Raw genomic sequence first — 24,096 nt, 5'->3', positions numbered from 1 at the left:
GTAGCATTGAGGGACCAAATAAGATCAAATGGAAGTTTAAGGATCAAATAAACTAAAAATGTAAATTTTTGAGAATCTTAAAAATGTGTTAATCCTTTTTTTTTACAATTTATTACCTTCAGATTTTGAAGACGGGTGTATTGGAAATCAGAATCAGAGAACAAACTTTGATTATATAATGAGTTTTGTGATTACAAAAACTAAGAGAATCAAACTACAAATCTAATGCTATTTATAGACTAAAAATGAAGCTAAAATTCTGAGCTGGAATACAGCTGCAATACAGCTGGAATACAGCTATTATACAGCTGGGAATATGTCATGGCAACGATGCTGGAACAGAGGAGTAGAGTGAGTTGCAGCTTGATGGATTGCAGGCAGTAATTTCTTTATATTCTTGTTACCCCCCCCCCTCAAGCTAGGCATATATGTCAAATATGCCGAGCTTGATAAGAGACCTTCAGCCTCAGTGTTCAGCAGCTTGATGGATTGCAGGCAGTAATTCGAAAATTTTAAGCCAAAAACTGTAATAATTCATATAATCCAAGTCTAACTACTTTGTGGAATCTTGTGGTCAAAAAACTCTCTACCTCAAGCAATTGTAAAACCACAGGTAATCAACACAAGTAAAGAAAATTGATATTGATGATATGTTCTGTAAAGATCCCGTTGAGATTCCCACAATTAAGCATAACTTTGGAGATAACTTGCGATATCAATTCAAAGCCACATGAACTGAAATCTGAAATTTGAAACTTGGAATCATCAATGAACATAAACAAAATCTGAACCAAAATTTCAACACCTTGCCTTGCTACTCCACTCGAGTGAATCTGATTTTGGTTGAGGAATTTTGTTGAACATACAGTGAGTATAATTGACAAATATATTTGTCTCCAGAAATTGAAGAATAGATCCACTCAAATATATATATTCAACCAAACCTCAATTATTCACAAAGACTCCTCGCAAATAAAATCAATGCACCTACTGTTATGTAATACCCCGTAGAATTTTTAGCGTTTATTTTCGTGTGTGTCCGATTTTTAATTGATTAGGACCTCGAAAATAGTGAATAAATTCACGTGATGAATTTATAAGGGTAAAAATGTGATTTGCTATGTGTTTGCCTTAAATGTGATTTTTGACAATTTTACGTGTTAAAAGTGAATTTTGCGATTTTTCACTAAAAACCGTAAAAAAATAATTATTTTAAATATTTTTAAAGGCCCAAAAATATTTTAACACAGCCCATATGTTATGTTTTTAATGTTTTTGAATATTTGAAAAAGTTGAATTTATTTTGCCCCTAGAGTTCGAATTATTTACAAGAATGCCATAATGGCAAACTTGTAAATAATTGAACAACCAAATAAATATCTAGATATTTCCATATGAAGTCTTGGTGCCCAAGTCTCTATATCATCTTCTTCATTTGTGTGGGTGCCGAATTCTTCACAAAACAAAACACAAAACCTTATACTTTTATTTTCTCTCAAAATTTTCTTAACAAAAGTTGTCGGGAATATTGCGTAGATCATTAATCTATATTTGCATGTTCGTTTGAGGTATAATTTCAAGCTCAAATCTTGATTTTTATTTTCTGAAGTTGATGAACTCTAGAAACATGCTTAGGATGGTTTAAATTTGATGTTTGATGGATAATTAGTTGGTTTTGATTGTTGTTTACGTGGGTTTCGGTTTTAAAATAATTTTTCCGTGAAAATTAAATTATTTATTTAAATTTCTGGGCTGATCTATATGTTGAACTTTATTTATGCTTTAAAGTGAAATTTTTATGGATTAAAAATGTTAATTAATTCGGGTGTTAATTTAATTAGTTGGGTTTCGATTTTTAATTGTTTTAAAGCTTAAAAATCGCTTAAAAAGGGTAAATAAATTGATTTTTAATTTCTAGAAATAAATTGGTTTATGGATGAGTTATATTTGTGGTTGATGTTAATTAAATGGTTGATGGTTAATTTTTAGCGGTTTAATAATCGGGTTTAATTTTTAATAACTCTATTCGGCCAAAAATTGTTGAAAAAGGGTAAAACTGTCATTTTAATTTCTGGGCAGAAAATATTTGTGAAAAATTTATGAAATACATATGATAATTATTTATGGAATTTAAATGATTTTTGTGTAGTGTTTTGAAGGATTAATAATCGGTTTTGATTATTAATTGATATTTCGGTTTTAATGGTTAAAATAATGAAAAATGTTATTTTAAAATTTTGGGCTGCTGTTTTTACAAGATAAAAATTAAAAATGTATTTGAAACTGATTTTGATGAATTTCGGTGTTAAAATGGCTTAAAATGGATTTTTAAGCGTTTTTAGCGTTTTTGAGTTTTCCGGCCAAAACCACCGGAATACGGTGACCGGAGTATGAGTAGAGGGGATAGAGCATGTTGGCTCAGTCCTAAACTCAGTTGGCAGCAGTTAGTGCCGAAATGTTTTTGGCAGAAAATAAGGGGGGGCCGAGCCCCGGGTCAAAAATATTTTACGGAAAAATATTTTTGGTTATTTTTGAATTGTGATATGTTTGATGAGATTTTCTAAAAATGTATTTTTAGAAAATTATGTGAATTGAATATGTGTTAGAATTATATGGAATTATAATTCTATGTTTATTTATTGAATTAAATAAACTATGTGGTGTATCGTATAGAAATACGATGACGCGGAAATAGATAGTCGGAATCAAATTTGGTTTGTGATTATGTGGTTTATATGGTTGAGTCGGTCTAGAGTTTATCCTAGATTTAGAGTTAATACATTTATTAATGTTTAATCTCTAAATTAGATCCAGCGAGTTTTGTCGCGGAAACCGGCGAGCAAAGGTTTTGATATTCGACGGGTGGTATTTTTATATTTGGAATAAGCGAGTACTGTGAGTGTGTTTACAACTTATACTGCTAAATATTAGTATTAAAAATATTGCGAACTGCTTTACATGATTTGCAAATGCTTTATTTTATTTTGAATTTAAATCGCATGAACTATATACATAGTTTTGAAACCGATTTAGATTCATTGAAACATGCTTACTATTGGGCGGCAATAGTGCTGTGTGATCACCGGTATTGCATTTAGAATGGGTTGCATGTGAATGTGCTGTGTGAATCCTGGCGACGGCCTGGAAAGTCAGGCGACGGCCTAGACTCTGTGTGAACAGATCTACAGAGGCAACGGAATATAGACGACCAAAGGCAGTAAAGAGAAACTGCCGAGATCTGAGAGGTTGAACCTTTTATTAAAAAAAAGTGAAATTGGCGACAGTATTTATGTACTGCCGAAATCCGTTGTATTGTAAGAAGAGTCTGGGACTTTCAAATACGTAAAATAAGAATAATCGGATTTGACTGGCTAAAAGTACAAAAAGAGAAAATAAATACGGCCAAAGAAAAATAAAAGGTTAACCCGAATATGATGAAATGATGTGGAATATTTATGTTTCCTGTGTTGAAAGCATATAGGAACATGAATCATGGTTTAGGGTTTCATATGAATCGGTAATCTGGAATGCATTGCTTTCATATTAATGTTTATTAGTACATGTTGTACGCATTCACCAGTTTTTATAACTGACCCCGTTGAATTTAATATTTTTACAGGCGAGTAGTTTGAGGTGAGGATTTCCAATTTCTTGTTCCGGAAATCCCTGGATTGAATAAGTGAGAATGACTTTCCTTTATGTGTCTAGAGTTGCAGTAGCTAGAATAATGAACGGTGATACCTTAGTAGTCGTTGGACTTATTTATGCTTTATATTTTATAATGCTAAACTCTGATAATATGTAATATGTGAATGCTGTGCGAAAGTCCGAGCGACTGCACTTGAATAAAATGCGGCAAGCGCATCTGCATAATGAAATGCAGTTAAATCCATAATGAAATGGTCTGCATAATGAAATGCAGTTAAGTCCATTAGAGAAATGGCCTGCATAGTGAAATGCAGTAATTACCATAGTAAGATGGTATGCATAATGAGATGCATTATAAACCATAGAGAAATGGTTTTGAAACTAAAATGCAATAATTAAAGAGAAAATTATGTGCATGTTTTAAATGGTAATTTTTAATAGAACGTTTTAAACTGCGATTTTAAAATGTTCGAAAATGATTTGAATTCCGCGAAAAATTTTAAGTGATTTTAATTTATTTTTAAGGCTTGCTACGGGTTTCGGAGCAACCACTCCCATTCCCTAGCGCCGGTCTCGATGCCGAGAATCGGGTCGTGACATGTTATGATATAGAACTCAATGAAATCTTGAGAAATTTGCTAAGATAGAAGAATGATGGTCACAACTCTTTTGAACTGAAATCAACACCATGAATTTGTAGAATATATGGGTTAATGTGATACATTAAGAGGAATTGAAACCTTTTGAGAGGCATTTAGAAGAAAAAACAGATAACAAACATGTTATCCAGAGAACAGCCTTTTGAGAGGCATTTAGAAGAAGAACAGACAACAAACATGTTATCTAGAGAACAGATGAGGAACTCTTTGAAATTGAAGCGATAATAACGAACGGAAATTTATCAGAATTGATAAAAAAAAACTTGAAATTGAGCGAAAATTATTGATAGCAATGATAAGAACCTGAAACTGAGAGTAGTGAACCTGAGCCGCCTTTGATTCAGCTCCAAACACAAACAGAGAAAAAATAATTGCCGATGAATAACGACACGAACAATCAATCAAGAATCAAACAAAATCAACCAAAGGAATATCAATCAAATCAATCCGGATCACTTGGATACAACGGAGAACAACAATCAAATCAATCTGGATCACATGGATACAACGGAGAACAACAACGATTAGAAACGCGGCGGCAACACCGGTGGCAACGCCAACTCCCGGGCTCGGACCCGCTTTGATACCATATTGGAAATCAGAATCAGAGAACAAACTTTGATTATATAATGAATTTTGTGATTACAAAAACTAAGAGAATCAAACTACAAATCTAATGCTATTTATAGACTAAAAATGAAGCTAAAATTCTGAGCTGGAATACAGCTGCAATACAGCTGGGAATATGTCATGGCAACGATGCTGGAACAGAGGAGTAGAGTGAGCTGCAGCTTGATGGATTGCAGCAGTAATTTCTTTATATTCTTGTTAGGGTGATTTAGTAGTATTAGACTTTCATGAAAAGTTAAAAAAAGTTAATTGCATAATATAAATATCAATGGTTAAAAATAAATATAAAATATTTAATTAGTGGAGTTAATTGTCAAATTTTTGAATTTCTTAACTATATTTGAATCTGATTGAACAAAAAGTATACAAACTAATTGACTAAAAAAATCAACTCAATTTAATTAAAAGAAACAGAAATCGGTTAAATTGATTAATTCAATTTAATTGATTGTTTGATCACCTAAGTTATGATAGCAACATAATAATTTAATTTGAAGTTCAAAATCATGTATTATTAGTTTGATTAATGATCTGATATCTAATGACTATATTGATGCTGATGTATTTAGATTTGAACATGAGTATAAATAAGTTAGGCAAATTATTTAAAGTTAATTTGAAAAAAATTAAAATCGAACAAAAATTTCAACCGGACTTGAGCTCGAGTATCAATAAAGACTCGTGAGACTTGTGATCTTAAACTAATAATTTATTTATCTTACTATTTTCCATTTTATTGTGTGTTTATGACTCGGTAGACCGACCAATAATGCAACAACACGTGGCTGGATATTACAACGTCCACGTTAGTGTTGTTTTAGCTCGGTGTACTAATTTGCCAAAAAATGAAAGTTGATTACTGACATTGCCAAGTTTTAAAATTCTTGTTGTAATTGCAAATTAGAGTAAAGTTCGTGATTTAATTTGCAATTAACTCTAGTTTATAATAAATACATTTATATATATGTATCACATTTAATATATTTTTATTAATGATTTATTTTTATGAAGCGTAAACTTATTCGAGTAGAGTTCGAATAGTTTGCATGTTCGAGTTCAAGTTCAGTTTCAGATTTTAAAATTTAAGTCAACTCGATTTCAAACTCATATAACGAGAAATTTTTAGGTAGACTCAGTCCACCACGACATCGGTGGACTAAGCCTATTGCATAATAACACGTCATTAAAATAATGGCAATCTTGTAATATTACTATTCAAATGTGTAAATAAGTAATAAACGAATTTACAAGATTGTCATCATTTTAATGACGTGTCATTATGTGATAGGTTAGTCCACAGATGACGTGGTGGACTAAGTCTACCTAAGAATCTCTCCTCATATATCATACTAGCTTTAACCCGTGCGTTGCACGTTTTTGTTTAATATTATTTGAGTGTTATTAGCTTATAATTTTAATATAATTATTTTTATTTTCTAACAATAAAAAAAAATGTATAATAAATAAATGTAGATATTAATTTTATAAATAATACAATTACTTTTATTTTTATTATATAATGTCATTTAATTATTTTTAGTCAGCCCTAGATATTTATTATGAGTTTATTTGTATCCCATCCTTAACAAAATAATAATTTTTAAATATGAAAAATAATTGATTAAAATATTGTTTTTAATTTTTTTTATCATTTAATTATTTTTTTATCATTTTTCTTCTTTAATGTAATTCTGTATTAATAAACCTATAATTTTGTATTATATTGTTTAATTTTATTTCATTGGGTGTTAATTGATTAAATTGTAAAAAAAATGAATTTTAATGAAACTATTAATAGCTTTAGCGTGTACACTATTAAAAAGAGAATTTAACTTTAGCAAAGAAAAAAAACTTATACATTTAAAATACATTTTCAATAGAAATGAATAAATTTAAGGAAAAAAAATAAAATTACCAAATTGATTGTCATTTAACTGTAAATTGTTATTAAATGTGTGAAACATTTAATATAAGTTTATCAAAATAAAAAGGAATCATAAAATAAATTTTCATAACTTGTCATTTAATTGTAAATTGTTGCAATTGATTGATTCGAGGCAATAATAATTGCTTCCAAGTCTAAATGCTAACGTTTACCAAAATTTTAAAAACAAATCATAAAATTTATCTCCATAACTTTAAATTTACATATAAGAATAACAAATCAATTAGTATTTATATTTGTATTTAGTAAATTATTTGATTTTAAATTGTAATTGTAATCATGTAATTATATATTTATAAATCAAATTAAGTATTTAAGCAAATAAGGAAGAAGATAAAAAAAAATCAAACGTAATTATCCTATTATACTTATAATGTTTATTAAATATTTTTATTTAATTTAATTTTTTTTCACATTATTAATAAATATTTTAAGCTAACATTATAAATTATATGAAATTTGCCGCATACATAATTAAGACAGTTTGTTTATCATAAAACTTTATGTATATCTTCTACATCTAAACTAATTTTCCTTTTTCCTCTATATTTACTTTAATTCAAATTTATTGCTTTAACAAACAAATTTAAAGAACAGCTAAAAATAGTTGAATGGCAATTTTATCATTTATTGGTTAAATCCGTAATCCAACATATTCAATTCCTACATTGGCACTTCTAAAAGTCCTCTAACATATTAAAAAACATTTTGTAAGAAAACGTAATTTTTTAAAATAAGATATACATAATGAAAATAATTATAACATATACATCTCATAGAAAACTTGATTTAGCATACGTCGAAGAACTGAAAGAAAAAAAAACTACATAAAATTATAAAGATTAGAGACATATAAAATAAGACACAAATTTATAAAAAAAATCAGTAAAACAAAACATTAAACAAATTAGCATATAGAGCTTAATTTTAGAAGTCCTAGCATCCTAAAATAAGATATACATAATAAAAATAGACGATAATACAACATATACATCTCATAAGAAACTTTATTTACCATATGTTGGAGAACTAATAGTCTGATAGAAAAAAATCACATAAAATTATAAAGATTAGAGACATATTAATATAAGACACAAATTTATAAAAAAACAATCAGTAAAACAAAATATTAAACAAATTAGCATATAGAGCTTATTTTAAAAATCTTAACATCCTAAAATAAAATAAATAAATTAAAAATCATCATTTCTATAACTAACGTAAAACCAAAAGGATAGATAGAGTCATACCTTTCTCAAAAAAATGTGCATATGATATGATATCTTCACAATGGCTAATCCAAATGGATCATATGAAGAATGCTTGCTACATAAGTTCTCACAAATCTTTCTAAATTACTTACTATTTTATAATATTATGTTACTCAAAACTAAAATATAAACATACACAAAAAAAACTTAAAATATACGATTATAAAACACAAATTGATACAAAAATATGATTTAAAACAAAACATTAGCCCGTATTTTTAATCAAACAGATTAGTACATAGAGCTTAATCTAAGAAGTCTTATCAAAAGGACATATTAAGTCATACCTTTTTCTGAGAATATCTTCACAATTTATCTTCATAATTTTCTTAAGAGTTATAAAAAGAATGTTTTATAGCTACATATTAGAAAAGAAATTGTTCTATAATAAATTAGGAGATAAATAAGCATAAATGGGAGGTGGAAGAAGTTATTTAGCCTTCCAATATATTAGTAGTAATGTTTTATAATCATGGCTTTCCCATAATAAATTAGAAGACAAAGAAAACGTAAAATAAAAAGGTTAAAACGTTTTTTTTTTATGAATGACATAATAAAGGTTAAAAACTTTTTTTGTTAAAATTGTGTGAATGAAAAAATTGAGACAACAATACTATATGGCAAGGCAAGTAAAAATGCTATACTTTATAAAAATAAATTGCTTGAAAATGTTAAATTTTACAAGAAATGTGGTTGAAAAAAAGAGCAATAAATGGTCATGCAATCTTAATTAATACTATGGTAAATTAAATTCTAACATTAATTTTTGTACTAAAAATTATTTAATTAATAATAAGTAGGTTTGAGACAAGAAAAATCTTTTCATAATTTTTACTATCAGATTGAATCCTTTTCTTTGTAAAGGAAATGTCAATTTGATTGATAATTTAGGTCATGTCATTTAATGAAATATTGGAAATAAGTTAGTAACGCTTTTCTAAGAAGGCATTTAAGAGAAAACATGGCAATTAAGTAGTCCAAATAATTAGTTACTTTTTTTTAAGGAAAGTTATAATCAAAAGTGTTAAATAATAGTAATAAAAATAAAAAAAATTACAAGAGTAAATAAGAAAGTGTCAAGTGTCAATAAAGAAAAAAGATCATGATATATATCTACTATATATATATATATATATATATATATATATATATATATATATATATATATATATATATATATATATATATATATATATATATATATATATATATATATATATATATTAGATTTGATAGTTATTTACAATTTTTTTTGTTACCATATAATCATAAAATTTAATTTTTTGTTAAAGAAAAATAAAATGAAGATTAATAGCATACGTTTGGCATTTTATTGTAATTAAGCCTTATATTTAAAACTGATAAAATGATTAGCATTTTAGAAATTATATTTATATCAATTCTAATAAAATATATGAGATTACAACTTAATAGCAAATAAAGTAACAACCAAAAAAAAACTTATCATGAATTTCCAATAAAGTAAAAACATAAAGAAATAAAAAGTATATCATCATTAATAACAACAAATAAAAACAAAAATGAAATAAATAAGAGAATTAATGTAAGAATGACAAGTGTCAATCAATGGGAAAATCTAACGATCATAACTTTCTTAAAAAACAAAGAAAACTGTAAATTATTAATTTATTTGTTCTTATTAAAAATCTATTAAAAAGGTTTCAAACGGTTTCAAGTACAGTTTCAATTACGGTTTCAAACCGTTTACAAAGGTTTCAAACAGTCTAAAACAGTTTCTAAAAAACACTTTTAAACAGTCTAAAAAATAACAGTTTCAAACAGTTTCAAAAAACAGTTTCGAACCGTATAAAACAGTTTCAAACCGTTTACAAAGGTCTCAAACTGGATAAAACAGATTCTAAAAAATACTTTTTCAATAGTTTATAAAATAACAGTTTCAAATAGTATCAAACAGTTTCAAACCGTTTACATAAAAAATAACAGTTTCAAAAAAACAGTTTCAAACCGTTTACAAAGGTTTCAAACAGTATAAAACAGTTGCAAACCGAGATCTCAAGCAGTCTAAAACAGTTTCTAAAAAACACTTTCAAACAGTTTAAAAAATAACAGTTTCAAACAGTATAAAACAGTTTCAAACCGTTTACAAAGGTTTCAAACAGTATAAAACAGTTTCGAGAAAACAGTTTCAAACGATTTCTAAAATTAATTTAAAACATTTGAAAACCAGGTCAAAATATCATTAATGAAGAACATTACGATTTTTTCACAAAAAGTTGTAAAAAATACCAAAAAACGATGCTAAAATAATTTAAAACAACATAAAAAGAAAAAAGTAGAAGAAGAAGAAGAAGAAGAACTTTCTCATCTATCACCATCATATTAAAAATATGATTTAAAACAAAACATTAGCCCGTATTTTTAATCAAACAGATTAGTACATAGAGCTTAATCTAAGAAGTCTTATCAAAAGGACATATTAAGTCATACCTTTTTCTGAGAATATCTTCACAATTTATCTTCATAATTTTCTTAAGAGTTATAAAAAGAATGTTTTATAGCTACATATTAGAAAAGAAATTGTTCTATAATAAATTAGGAGATAAATAAGCATAAATGGGAGGTGGAAGAAGTTATTTAGCCTTCCAATATATTAGTAGTAATGTTTTATAATCATGGCTTTCCCATAATAAATTAGAAGACAAAGAAAACGTAAAATAAAAAGGTTAAAACGTTTTTTTTTTATGAATGACATAATAAAGGTTAAAAACTTTTTTTGTTAAAATTGTGTGAATGAAAAAATTGAGACAACAATACTATATGGCAAGGCAAGTAAAAATGCTATACTTTATAAAAATAAATTGCTTGAAAATGTTAAATTTTACAAGAAATGTGGTTGAAAAAAAGAGCAATAAATGGTCATGCAATCTTAATTAATACTATGGTAAATTAAATTCTAACATTAATTTTTTGTACTAAAAATTATTTAATTAATAATAAGTAGGTTTGAGACAAGAAAAATCTTTTCATAATTTTTACTATCAGATTGAATCCTTTTCTTTGTAAAGGAAATGTCAATTTGATTGATAATTTAGGTCATGTCATTTAATGAAATATTGGAAATAAGTTAGTAACGCTTTTCTAAGAAGGCATTTAAGAGAAAACATGGCAATTAAGTAGTCCAAATAATTAGTTACTTTTTTTTAAGGAAAGTTATAATCAAAAGTGTTAAATAATAGTAATAAAAATAAAAAAAATTACAAGAGTAAATAAGAAAGTGTCAAGTGTCAATAAAGAAAAAAGATCATGATATATATCTACTATATATATATATATATATATATATATATATATATATATATTAGATTTGATAGTTATTTACAATTTTTTTTGTTACCATATAATCATAAAATTTAATTTTTTGTTAAAGAAAAATAAAATGAAGATTAATAGCATACGTTTGGCATTTTATTGTAATTAAGCCTTATATTTAAAACTGATAAAATGATTAGCATTTTAGAAATTATATTTATATCAATTCTAATAAAATATATGAGATTACAACTTAATAGCAAATAAAGTAACAACCAAAAAAAAACTTATCATGGATTTCCAATAAAGTAAAAACATAAAGAAATAAAAAGTATATCATCATTAATAACAACAAATAAAAACAAAAATGAAATAAATAAGAGAATTAATGTAAGAATGACAAGTGTCAATCAATGGGAAAAAACGTCCTGCTTTATATATATATAGTAGATAGTAGATAGTAGATGTGAGTTTGAAGTTGAATTTGAACTTAATATAATTCGAGCTTGACGACACGACTTCATTCACACCAAATTCGAGTTGGAATCAAACACATCGCAAAAACTTCACAAGCAGATTAACCTCAATATCTCAAGATATGCAGCCTCATCTAAACAATAAAATTTGCTCGAACTTTATTATCCTAAATCAAAAGAATGTGATTAAAAATAGGCTTAATGCCTTAAAAAAAACCCGACCTTTCATCCCTTTTTCAATCCTACCCTGACGTTGAAAATTTGTCAATTTTACCCCATTTTACATTTTTTTATTTCAATTGTACCCTGAAGTATAAAATTAACCTTTATTTATTTGATAAAAATTCAAAAGCATTCTTCAAAAAATGGTCAATTTAATATAAAAAATTAATCTAATTCAAAAAGGATCAATTTAGAAAAAAAATTCCAAATAAGAAAAGGTTAATTTTATGTTTTATGGTACAATTAAAATGAAAAAAAATACAAAATAGAATAAAATTGACTGATTTGCAACGTCAGGGTATGATTGAAAAGGGGATGAAAGATCAGGATTTTTTAAGACATTAGCACTTAGAAATATATCTTCTAAGAATGGTGGCAAAGTAGTCAAACACATAAAATGAAAAACATGAAGGTATGTTTGTCATGTGAAAGATGCCTTTGGTAAAGCACCTTTCCTTTGCTTCATTGTTTATCGACATAATGCCTATAGTTATGGACTATTATTATTACTTACTCCATTTCAATTTAATTGATATTTTTATACATTTTTTCTAAACAAATTAATAAATAATATTATATTCATTCTCAAATCGATAGATATATTTAAATTACAGTAGATATTAAAAAAAATATTTTTAGATAAAATTGTATTAGATATATATATGTAATATTTTATTATATAGGCCTAGAGATCAAATAAATCAAAATATTTAGAAAAAAAATTATTAAACCTTTCAATTGATCAATTATAGTCAATTAACGTATTCACCATTTCAATGTATTGAATTTAAAAAATAAATCCAAATGCTTGAATTTATTTGGTTATTAAATCCATTAGATAATTAACGTATTCACTATTTCAATGCACTTTTATTGAAAATCATACAAAATTATCTATAATGTTAAAAATTATTAAAGATATATTGAACTAATAATCTATTTAATTTAATGGATTAAAATTGATTTAATTAAAAATATTTTAACTTTTATTTAGTTAATCAATTTAAAAAATGAAAATAAATATATAATTTGATTCTGAAATGAAAATCAGCTTATCAATAATAAAAAAGGGGAGTGTACACTTTAATTTTTTATTTTAAATTATATCAAGTAAAGAGGTAAATATTTTGTCTGAGAGCTTTGGCCTGGATGGCAAAGCTCTTAAGACATCCTTCTGAGGTCCTGAGTTCGATCCAGGCATTGAACTCGCGCACTCTCCTAAAACCGATACATATGGCGAAGTATCTTCGAAGCTCAAAATGGAATTAAGAGAGACGCTAGGCTTCGTATTGGCAACGGCAGGAAAGCAAACATCTGGTCGTCTCCATGGCTTGCTGATCCAGTTTCAGGTTATGTTAAAACCGATCCTGCGCCAAATTTAATGGATGCTCGTGTAGAGCAGTTGCTTGTGGAGGATGGGTCGGAGTGGGATGTGGGACTGATAAATGACATTTTTGTTGCTGACGATGTTGTTCGAATTTTGAACGTCCCTGTTAGTAACCGTGATATTGAGGATAGGTGGAATTGGATAGGTGACTCAAAAGGTAGATTTTCAGTTAAGAGTTTTTATAGAATGCTTCGAGGTGATGAAGAGGGTGCGCCAGATGGAATTTGGGGTAGAATTTGGGATTTACGGGTTCCTCTTCATATTAGAAACTTTATTTGGAGAGTTTGCTCCGGGTATTTACCAACGGTCGACGCGTTAGCATGCCGTAGGGTTTTCGTTAATTCCACGTGCATGGTGTGTAATGCATGGCAAGAATCTGCAGTTCATCTCTTTAATAGCTGCTCCACTGCCCAGGAATGTTGGAAAATGGCGAGGTTGCTTGGAATGGAGACTGTTCATACGGACGTCCGTGTTTGGTGTTCTGCGTGGTTGAATAATCTGAAGGAGGAAGATCAGTCTTTGGCTGCGTACATTTGCTGGAATTTGTGGTTGAACCGCAATAACATCGTTTGGAAAAAAGTTGCTGGTTCAGTCAATCTCATTGTTAAATCAGCGGGTTTCCAGCTCTCTGCGTGGATGGCTGCTAAGAACAGTAACCAGCAGTTAGGAATGGCAGCTGTGAACAGTAGTGATGGTGCGGTCAGATGGTATCCGCCGGAACAGGGGTGGTTGAAGGTAAATGTAGATGATGCGGTTTATACGGGGAGAAGCGAGATTGGTATAGGCATTGTTGTGAGAGATTGGCTGGGCCATATTGTTCAAGCCCGTCATTCCAACTTGTTGGGTTCGTTCTCATCCCGCTTGGCTGAAATAATGGGTATCCGAGAGGCCTTAAGCTGGTTAAAGGGTCACGATAAGCTGGTGGTGGAGTCGGATGCTATGGAGGTGGTGTTAGAGATTCGAAATCCAAGTCTCGTGGAGCCGATTTGCTTGTTGAAGATTGCATGGAATTAGCTAAGCAGTTTCATAATATTATTTTTTCTTTCGTGAGACGATCTGCGAATCAGGCAGCGCATGTAATGGCGCAGAATGCCCGTTCCATTTCAGGTCATCAGGAATGGTTCAATCACTTCCCTGAGTTTCTCACAGTTACACTGTTTTCGATTGACTTATTGATATCATTTTCTCCTAAAAAAAAAACTCCCGCTAACCCGCCAACAAGTAGAATAAGTCTATCTGTGGCGCAAAAAAAAGGTAAATATTTTACAGATATAAAATATTTTACAGATATAAAATTATTAAATCAAATAAAATATTAAAAAAAATTGTACTATCAATTAATTAGAATGTGACTGAGAGTCTAAGATGAGAGTATATTGGTATACTGGTCTATAAACAATTACCAGAACCAATTAAACATCAACACATGGCACAGTGTTGATACATTTGATAAACGATGAGATTCTTCTCTGCAAATGTGGTCCGTTCATTTAGAATAGTTTCTTCTAGAATTGATTTGATTCTCTGTTTCTACAGATTCTATTTATCTGCACAATAGACACGTGTCAACGAGCAGCGTCATCTAGTTTTCTTATATGAGATCAAAAAAGTAGAGTCTTTTATTTTATTTTTATTTTTTAAAATCTTTGTGGATTTAGAGATAACGATTCAGATTCATGATTTTGGCATGGTTTTAAATGGTTTACATGTTCTTTAAATTTTAATCCCTCTATCTCATATTATTTGAACATATTTTTTTATTTTGAATCGTCTTTATTCTATTTGACAATTTTTATTTACAAAATACTTTTTATATATTTTTTTCTTTTATCCTTTGCAATTAATACATTTAAAGGACATATTTAAAAAAATTATGATGCATTTAATATAATATAAAGATATAAAGGTAAATTATTAAATTTTTTTGTACAATATGCAATGAAAATTTTCTCAATTAAAATAGAACAGAAGAAATATTTATTTTTGTGTGCTTTTTTCCTTTTAGTTATCAATGCAAAAAATTTATCATATCTTATAATATATTTTATAATATAAAATAGAAGTTATATTTATCAAATGGGAAAAAGCATGTTACAAATGATGTTGATTTAAAAAAAAATTGATTGTGTTTAAACATTTCCCTACTCACAAACTATTCTTGAAACCGAGAAGGTTAACTCGTATCATAAATTTTGCTGTATATGAAATTAACTTTTTAATTTTTTTAATCTTGAAACTTGAAGATTAAATAAAAATAAATTATCATATTGATGGATAATTTTATATTTGATTATTTATCTAAATCAATAAAGAATTGTTTTCTTCGATATCTGTATAAATCAACTGTTCAATTTGGCATCGAGCTACGAGTCACTTTTGTCGATATAACATTTATAATTAGAAGCTATTAGAAGGATTTTTATAATCTTTAAAATTCGTACATGGAATAAATTTTTCTCTTTTTTGTTTTTCATGTTGAATGAGATATCATTTACAACCACTATTTATGTTTTGTTTTCCCTTTAATACTTTCTACTGCATTAATACTAGGCCTAATCACTCAAAAACCCCTCACCTTTAAACTTTTTTTCAATTCCACCCCGACGTTGAAAATTTGTCAATTTTACCCACTTTTGAATTTTCCGTTTTCAATTGTACCCCAATATTTTAATTTTTGTTAATTTTTTTACTTAAATGATGAAATCATTCAATTAATTAAGTTTAAACATGAAATCAAATTCTTTTTTATTCAAAAAGTACAAATAAGTCTTTTATTTTTAAAAACTAACTAAAAACCATAATCAAATTAACAATAATTTAAATTCTTAATTAATTTAACTAAATTTAAATAAATTTTAAAAATATACAATCAATATATGCGAAACATGGAGAATGTTTTAAATAAATTTCCAAACGCAAAAAACGTTAATTTAATTTTTCAGGGTACAATTGAAACACAAAAATGCAAAATAGGGTAAAATTGACAAATTTTCAACGTCAGGGTATGATTGAAAAGGGGCTAAAAGGTCAGGGTTTTTTAAGACATTAGGCCTTAATACTATTCTCTGAGAATAGGTTGAGAATTTTCTCTTCTAATATGCGGTGCTAATTCTTTTAGCATTATCTTTTTATTATAAGAGAAATAAGAGATTAAAATCTAAAATACTTCAATTTAAAGATAATATTTTCACTAAAACATAAGTCGGCAATTGTTTTTTTTATCCGGCATTGTTATTAGTTTGACTAAGAAAACCAAGATATTAAAATAGGATGAGCAAACAATCAGTCAAATTAAATTAATTGATATATTTCAGTTAAGTTCAACTAATTGAATTAGTGGGATCAATAAAATTTTCTGTTAGATTAACTTTAAAAATTAAAATTTTAATTAATTGGACTAATCAAATACTTTATATTTAAAAATATTTTTTTTGTTATTTTTATTAAATTAACAGAAATGACTCACTAATTCATTCAATTTAATTTTAAAATTTTAGTTAATTCGATTAATTTAATTTCAGTAATAAAATCTAAATCTCAAAACTCATACGAGTTTCTTTTTATGAGTCGAGCTCGAACTCGGTAAAATAATTGAGACTCAAACTCGACTATATTCAATTATCTATATAGAGATTTAAAAAATAAATTAACAACAATAGACCAAGCACTTTGTAATGGATGTGATGTGTCAGCTTATGCCTGGATTACTCTAAATCTAGTAGATGTATGCACTAGCACACAACAACAAAAGAAAAATCCAGAAAAACACATCACCACCTATAGAGAAAAGTGGATGGCAAAACAGTAAATACAACAGAGACAAAAATAGATGATGAATTATATATATAGCTTGTGAAGAAACATGAGAAAATGTCCCAATGCCTACAAAATAAGTCAATAATTTATGTTTCTATGAGCCTTGTTCTTCAACATTTGAAAGAAAGGCACAAAATTAGTACAAATAAAAAGTTGGAAAGTTGCAGGCAAAATCATCGGTTAAATATTTTTGCGTTTAGTGAATTATATTCTTTTTACAAAATGGTCACTAACGTTTCATTTGTTACGAACTTTCATTTTCACAACGGAAGGTTATCCAATCAATTCCTCTCAATAATTGCCGATATGGCCGAAGGATCGCTGAAAATCCAACTTTGCCACGTAGACAATCTATCTGCCACATAAGCAATTATTGGTCGAAATTGATCAGATAACCTTGCGTTGTTGGGAAAATGGAAGTTCAATTACCAAAATATAACAAATGAAATGTCGGTAACCGTTTTATAAAAAATGTATGTTTTAGTAACCGCAAAAAAATTTAACCACAAAACCCTCATTTTCTTTGTTTTGAGCTAAATCATAGCTTTGTGTGGGGTAACTACTCGATGTCAAGTTTTAATAAAATGAGGAGATAAGAGTTTTGTAACAGTGAAGCCATTAAAGGTGTCCACATTAAAGAGTTCTTTCAGCTTCTCATCGCATAATATTCGCCTTTTGTCGGACGGGTCCTTCAAACAAACAGAGAATAGTGTGAGAAATAATCATGCTACATATTAAAATAAGTTGAATTAACTACTGTGTGGTTTTAACTTATCATAAATAGCCATGTGAATTTTAAACATCACAAAGGATTTTGTAAAATGAGTTTTTAGCAACAAATGCACAATTCTGTTAGTAAATTCAGTTAAAGGACTTAATAGATATAAATAAAGTACAATCTAGTTGATAAAATTATTCTCGGTATAGTTTAGTCCACATATAAATAGAAACATAAAAAATACATTAACGACTATAAAATTAAATAAATAATTATTTAATCTGCTCAAGTATTTTTATGTATATTTGAACTAATTTGTACTGAAAATAAGCTAAACAATTACATTCTACTTTATTTATATTAATTAAGTCGACTTTACTAAAAATTATATAATTTACCACATAAATTAGATATTTTTGCTAAATATTCATTTCAGAGGGCCCTTAGTGATGTCCAAATGTCGAAACCACATGACAGTTCAATGAACTTATTCCTAAAATAAATCTAAAAAGTTATTAATTCATCTTTCTAGTCCATCACACATCCTAAAAGTATTTTTACCTAACATTTTATGTGAATGTTAGTTACTAAGAACCACCACAATCTTATCAATTGTCAAAAAGAAACCTTCACGTTAACAAAACATGCGGCTCATACAAATATTGTAAGAGAGCCAACGTTGCGATAGGGTAAGAATCAGAATGCAACAAGCCAATTTATTCATACAGAGACACATGCCAATGGATGCTTATAACACGAATAACTAAAATAGAAGAAGAATCATGTCATAAGGCTGATTGTAGATTTTCATAACTCGGAAATTCTCAGACGGTCAGAAATAAATTTTCATATCTTAGTCCAGTAACTACATTAGTGGTTATTCACAAATAGGGACAGCTATGCATAAGTTGAAGGATCGCCAAGAACAATCATAATACATAGTATGCTATACACATACCTGAAGGTTGTTCAGCTTTATGTACTCCCACATTTTCTTGATGACGCTGGAGCGTGCTAATGCACTTTCTCCCGTGCCAAAAAACTTTATTAGAGCATCTGAAAGTTGAATGGGAGCATGGAAACCTGTTTTTTCAGCCTTCTGTCGTTTTTCTTTTCCTTCTTGCTCATCTGAATCTGAGAAGTATATCAAGTTCGATTTAGTAACGAATTTGTATTCCAAAAGAAATTATTGACTGCTAAGAATCAGACACTTGACAAAAAGAACGTACAACAAATCATTTTCCAAAACACGCAATAATTTTCCAATATGCGATGGCATTAGGCAAGGCTACGCATAGAAACACTCAAAATTACATCTAATAAAATCCTAAAGATTTTCATATGAAAATGGAGAAAAATTCTACATCAGGAAAGCAAGCAGAGTTATATGTAAACGAAGTATATGTCAAATGTACTTCAATATAAAAGCCAACTAATAATTCCTGGTAAAGAAACCAAATCATGAATCCGAACCAAATGTAAGTGATTAAGTTACTGCAAACAATTTTACTATGTGAGGGCTGTGATCCTAGGACACCATTAAGCCATTTAGAAGAGAACTTCATGAGCTACCTCCTTCTCTCTCTTGCTTGCGCTTCTTTTTTTTCAGCTTAGACTTGGCTGGGGCAACTGTTTCACAAAAAAGAGTAAAAATTTATATTGTAAGCACAAAATAATTCGTGGACAATAAAAACAGGAAAATTCAGTACAAAAGTTAAGTACAAGAAAACATTTTCCAACACACATAATCATGTTGCTAACATGTGATTGCAATAGGCCTGGCTAAGCTAAAAAACACTGAAAATTGCATCTAACGAAATCCTAGAGATATTCATACGAAAAAGAAGAAAAAAAAACTCTATATCAGGAAAGCAAACAACAGGCATTAAGCAGAGTTATATGTAAACGAAGTGTATGTCAAACGTACTTCCAACTAATAATTCCTGGTAAAGTAACCAAATCATGAATCCGACTCAAATGTAAGTGATAAAGTTAAAGTTTAATTCAGGATGCAAACAATTGTACTATGCAAGGGTGGTAATCCTAGGAAACCATTAAGCCATTTGGAAGAGTGCTTCATGAGCTACCTTCTTCTCTCTCTTGCTTGGCCTTGCGCTGCTTTTCTTTCAACTCTGACTTTTCTTTCAACTCAGACTCAGTTGGAGCAACTGTGCCACGAAAAAGAGAAAAAAATAATATTGTCAGCACATGAAAATTTGTTGACACTAAAAAGAGGAAGATTAAATAAACATCACATTCACTGTATGCTGCAGACTTACAGGTGAAAACACTAATTATCATTTCTCAAGTAAATAAGCCATCAAGTGAACAAGAATATATCAATATAGAAAACATAATTTACAGAAAATAAGTAACCTAATCAGAATTGGATATAATAATTTTCACGTTAAATTTTACACATACCATATAATGCAAGTGCATTTATAATCCATTATTATATAGATTTTCAACTTCAGAATTTACAGAATCTAAAATTACAATGACACTGGAGTATGTTACACAATTGAGGATGTTGAAGCATACCGCCATTTGAATCCAAGGGCCAAATGTGATTTGCTAGGGCTTTATTCATTTGAAACATGTCAATAGAATCAACACCAAAAAGGGTGCGCAATGATTCATCACAAATTATATTCCTCCTATTACTTGGGTCTTGCAATTCTTTTCCCTTAATGTACTCCCAAATTTGCTTGACAACCTAAAAGAGACCATAGTAACTTAGTATTGGTATTACATATTTCAGTTGAAATAGTGGCCAAGTAAGAAAATACCTTCACCTGATATTTTCAGGCATACCTCTGTTCTAGGTAACTGAGGCACCCCAATGAATTCTTGAAGTTGAGGAGAAAGACAGCATAATTTCCTAAAACCGCCCCCTCTTTTCTTGTCTTCACTTTGATGATACTTAGACCTGGCACAAATATTAAAAAGAAAAAGATCAATAAAAGGGGAAAAGTTGCACTTTGTAAGAGTAGGGAAAAGTGCAGCAGATATTCATAAGTAGTTGAAAGCTTGTAACAGTTTTGACATAATAATATACTGAATAGTTGTTTATTGTTCTTAAAAAAACTTACCATTGTCTGATAATAGAGAAGCTGACACATTGGACTGGAGGGGGACTCAAATGCACAAAAGAAGGGAGGTTTTGGATCATTGGGAAAGAATATAGCTACATAAAATTGCAAAACTGCATAAACAAATTATGGGCCAGTCGCCTAAATTTGATTAAAAAAAAATTAGATTAATGAAATTATAAATAAAAAAGGCTACTTATCTAGTGACGTTGAAGGGGGCATTTTGTGAAATAATGAAGACCATTAAGCCCGTTGTTTCTCAAGCAATTTGGTCACTGATTATTTGATTTTAGCATTTCATACACGGGGTCCTATCAGCAGCTAAAGAAAGCCTATCGATTCATGAGAAACAGCATTTTCCGGATGATGGCATTTAAAGATACCAGAAAACTACCCCTTCGTTCCAGAAACCAGAAAATAACAGAACTTTGTAAAAACTCAAGTACAAATGGAAATATACATATGGTCAATCATACAAAGATGATGTTCCACAAAGACTGAGGTCAAATGTGCATAGATTTCTTCTCTCTTTTTAACATGTCATAAAATGGCATATTATCAATTACTCCAGCAGGCTAAAATGTAAACAAGACGCCCTTAAAATAAGAACTTTTCTTTTTCTCTTTGTTTTATTTTATTGTATGGAAACTTAAGGTACAGCTTTTATAATAAATCACTGCCAACAAAATCACATTTAAAAGAAAATAGTTGGATGTGTTAGAGTGCCATAAAAGTTCACAAGTCATAGGTTTGAAATACCCATTGATCATTACTGTGGCTCCCGGTCCATCAATGGAAGGATTAATAAAAACGTGAATATTTGAACAATATTAGGAAATATAATTTTCTCTAAAGTCGAACTTCTTAACAAAACTGTGTGCAGCTATGTAAAAGGAATAATACGACCCTACACCACCCATGCCGCATAAGATAACAGGAATCCCAACTGTAAACAAAATAGCTCAAATTGGAAGCAAAATCACAAGTACAAATTGGATAATTTTGATAACGCTATTCAAAATTACTTGCATTATCTTTATAATCATTTAATTAAGCTTGAAGTTATGAGTTGTGTTCCAATGGCAGTGATACACGTTGATGCAAGCAATTGGTGACCTGTCTTTAAACAGATTCTCTTCAATGTTGGTTTGCTAACAAAAAATCTTCACCCCCACTTCCCGTCGACTTTTTCGGTGTTAAAGCAAATGGAAAACCATACCCATAGACATAGAGCAAGAATGCCTAACTCCACACAGCACACTAACTATACTTTACTGAGATGTAAAGCAAAGAATAACATGAATATGCACAAGAAACATAGCATCATGGCATTTTTCCTCCCTCCTCACGCAACCTTTTGCTAAACAACTTGCATACGTAGTACACAGCCAAGTGCTCTTTTTCAAATAACATTTAAACAATCATTTTATTCTATTAAATATCCATTTATATATCAAGAGTCTGTTCGGCTTCAGCTGTGACCTCTTGGAAATAAATTCTTCCTCAAAACGATCCCTCAGGAGTTGCATTCGTAACAAAATGTTATGTTTACGCGGCGACGAATGAAACGAAAATTTGGAATTGACACCAAACGAACAGTGCCTTAGATTCAAGCATGGAGTCGAAAATTAATTGTATAACGCATAAAACTTCACACATGCAAACCAAAAACTATAGTCTTATTCACAATATTCAAATATTCATAAAATAGTAATACAGCTAATCTTAGTTCGGTTCAATTATATAGCTCTAATAACAACAATAATAATAAATTAACAACACTTAAGCCTAAAACAACAGCTTATAAATAAAATCAGAAAAATAATAGTACTAATTTCAACAAAAATACAATAAATTAAAAACTACTAACCTCGCCGTTGATTCTTCATCGTCGCCGTCACCGTCATCCTTATCATCATCATTTTCTTGTTCTTGTTGTTCGAACTGGCTTTGAAGAAACAAATCAACTTGTTCTCTAATAAATAATTTCTTATCCGATAGACTGACGCCGAAATCCTCCTCCAGCTGCCGGCGTACGGTGCCGGTGGTTGTGGTGTTCAGGTCGGAATTTTTTAAAAACTCTCGTAATCTTTCTATAAGCTCCGAATCCGATACCATAACTTCTCCCGGTTCTCTGTTTATAGTTATGAATCCGACAAATTCGGTTATTTTTTATGTAATGTTTGGTGAGGAACGGCTGGTTTATAGAACGAAGAAGACGAAGAGAAGGACAAATGTGTAAATTTAATTTGAATGTAAGGGAATGAACCGTTTCTTTACCGGTTTTATTTGCTGGTCGGTTAGAGTAAAAGTGAAGCGCCCGCTATTCTGGTTTTTTTATTTTATTTTAGGCAAAAATACTGAAAAACCTCCCACCTTTGAACTTTTTTTCAATTCCACCACCATTTAGGAGAATTTTCAATTATACCCTATTTAGGGTTTTCAGTTTTCGTCTGCACTCCAAAATAAAAAAAAGTTGATAATTTAAGAATAAAATTATTAAAACCAATTAAATAGAAGGATTATATTATTATTTTTTCCATTTGAAAAAAATATAAATGAAGGATTAATTTAAACTTTTTTCTAAATAAAAAGAGGTCAATTAGAGTACAGGTGAAAACTAAAAACCCTAAATAGGGTGTAATTGAAAATTCTCCTACGTAGTGGTGCAATTGAAAACAAAGTCAAAGATGGAGGGGTTTTAAGTATTTTTGCCTTTATTTTATTTGTCAACTAATTTAATTTCTTACTATATTTAATTGGCAAAACGTATATATGACTTCTTGTACATTTTTCCCCCTTTTATTGAGTCCGTGTAATTTCATAGATATTTAAATTCCATAATAATGAAATATTAGCATGTATGTATGATGTATTGTTAGATATTGTCATTAATGAATAAAAAAAATTGTTTTATTTTATGATACAATGCTAAGAC

General features: G+C 28.9%; 1 protein-coding gene and 1 long non-coding RNA gene across 4 annotated transcripts; one reads left to right on the top strand and one right to left on the bottom strand.

Annotated features, from left to right (window-relative positions):
- Positions 1–1,438: 1,438 nt before the first annotated feature.
- On the top strand, positions 1,439–3,971 carry LOC126654993 (uncharacterized). The gene is made up of 2 exons (XR_007632836.2): positions 1,439–1,568; positions 2,809–3,971. It is a non-coding gene; the product is annotated as an uncharacterized LOC126654993 (long non-coding RNA).
- A 13,374-nt stretch (positions 3,972–17,345) lies between these two features.
- LOC126657657 (upstream activation factor subunit spp27-like) lies at positions 17,346–23,454 on the bottom strand. Of its 3 annotated transcripts, none has more exons than XM_050352376.2 (7): positions 23,029–23,452; positions 20,881–20,995; positions 20,608–20,782; positions 20,151–20,231; positions 19,636–19,692; positions 19,022–19,197; positions 17,346–18,034 (listed from the first exon to the last, which is right to left on the bottom strand). In XM_050352376.2, exons 1-7 carry the CDS (start codon positions 23,274–23,276, stop codon positions 17,915–17,917), a joined length of 972 nt encoding a protein of 323 aa, XP_050208333.1. In that variant the 5' UTR covers positions 23,277–23,452; the 3' UTR covers positions 17,346–17,914. The 3 variants fall into 3 exon arrangements, with proteins under 3 accessions (XP_050208333.1, XP_055959697.1, XP_050208334.1); XM_056103722.1 differs by lacking the exon at positions 23,029–23,452 and adding an exon at positions 21,159–22,999; XM_050352377.2 differs by lacking the exon at positions 19,636–19,692 and having other exon boundaries at positions 23,029–23,454.
- Positions 23,455–24,096: the final 642 nt, after the last annotated feature.

Source organism: Mercurialis annua, linkage group LG7, assembly GCF_937616625.2.
Source record: "Mercurialis annua linkage group LG7, ddMerAnnu1.2, whole genome shotgun sequence".
NCBI lineage: Eukaryota > Viridiplantae > Streptophyta > Magnoliopsida > Malpighiales > Euphorbiaceae > Mercurialis > Mercurialis annua.
This window is presented reverse-complemented; position numbering and strand designations above follow the sequence as displayed.

Coding starts and splice junctions, on each gene's coding strand:
- LOC126657657 (XM_050352376.2), bottom strand. CDS start 23,276: ATGGTATCGGATTCGGAGCTTATAGAAAGATTACGAGAGTTTTTAAAA. Junction 20,232..20,607: donor GCCCTTGGATTCAAATGGCG/GTATGCTTCAAC, acceptor TTCGTGGCACAG/TTGCTCCAACTGAGTCTGAG. Junction 18,035..19,021: donor TAAAGCTGAACAACCTTCAG/GTATGTGTATAG, acceptor GTTTGTTTGAAG/GACCCGTCCGACAAAAGGCG.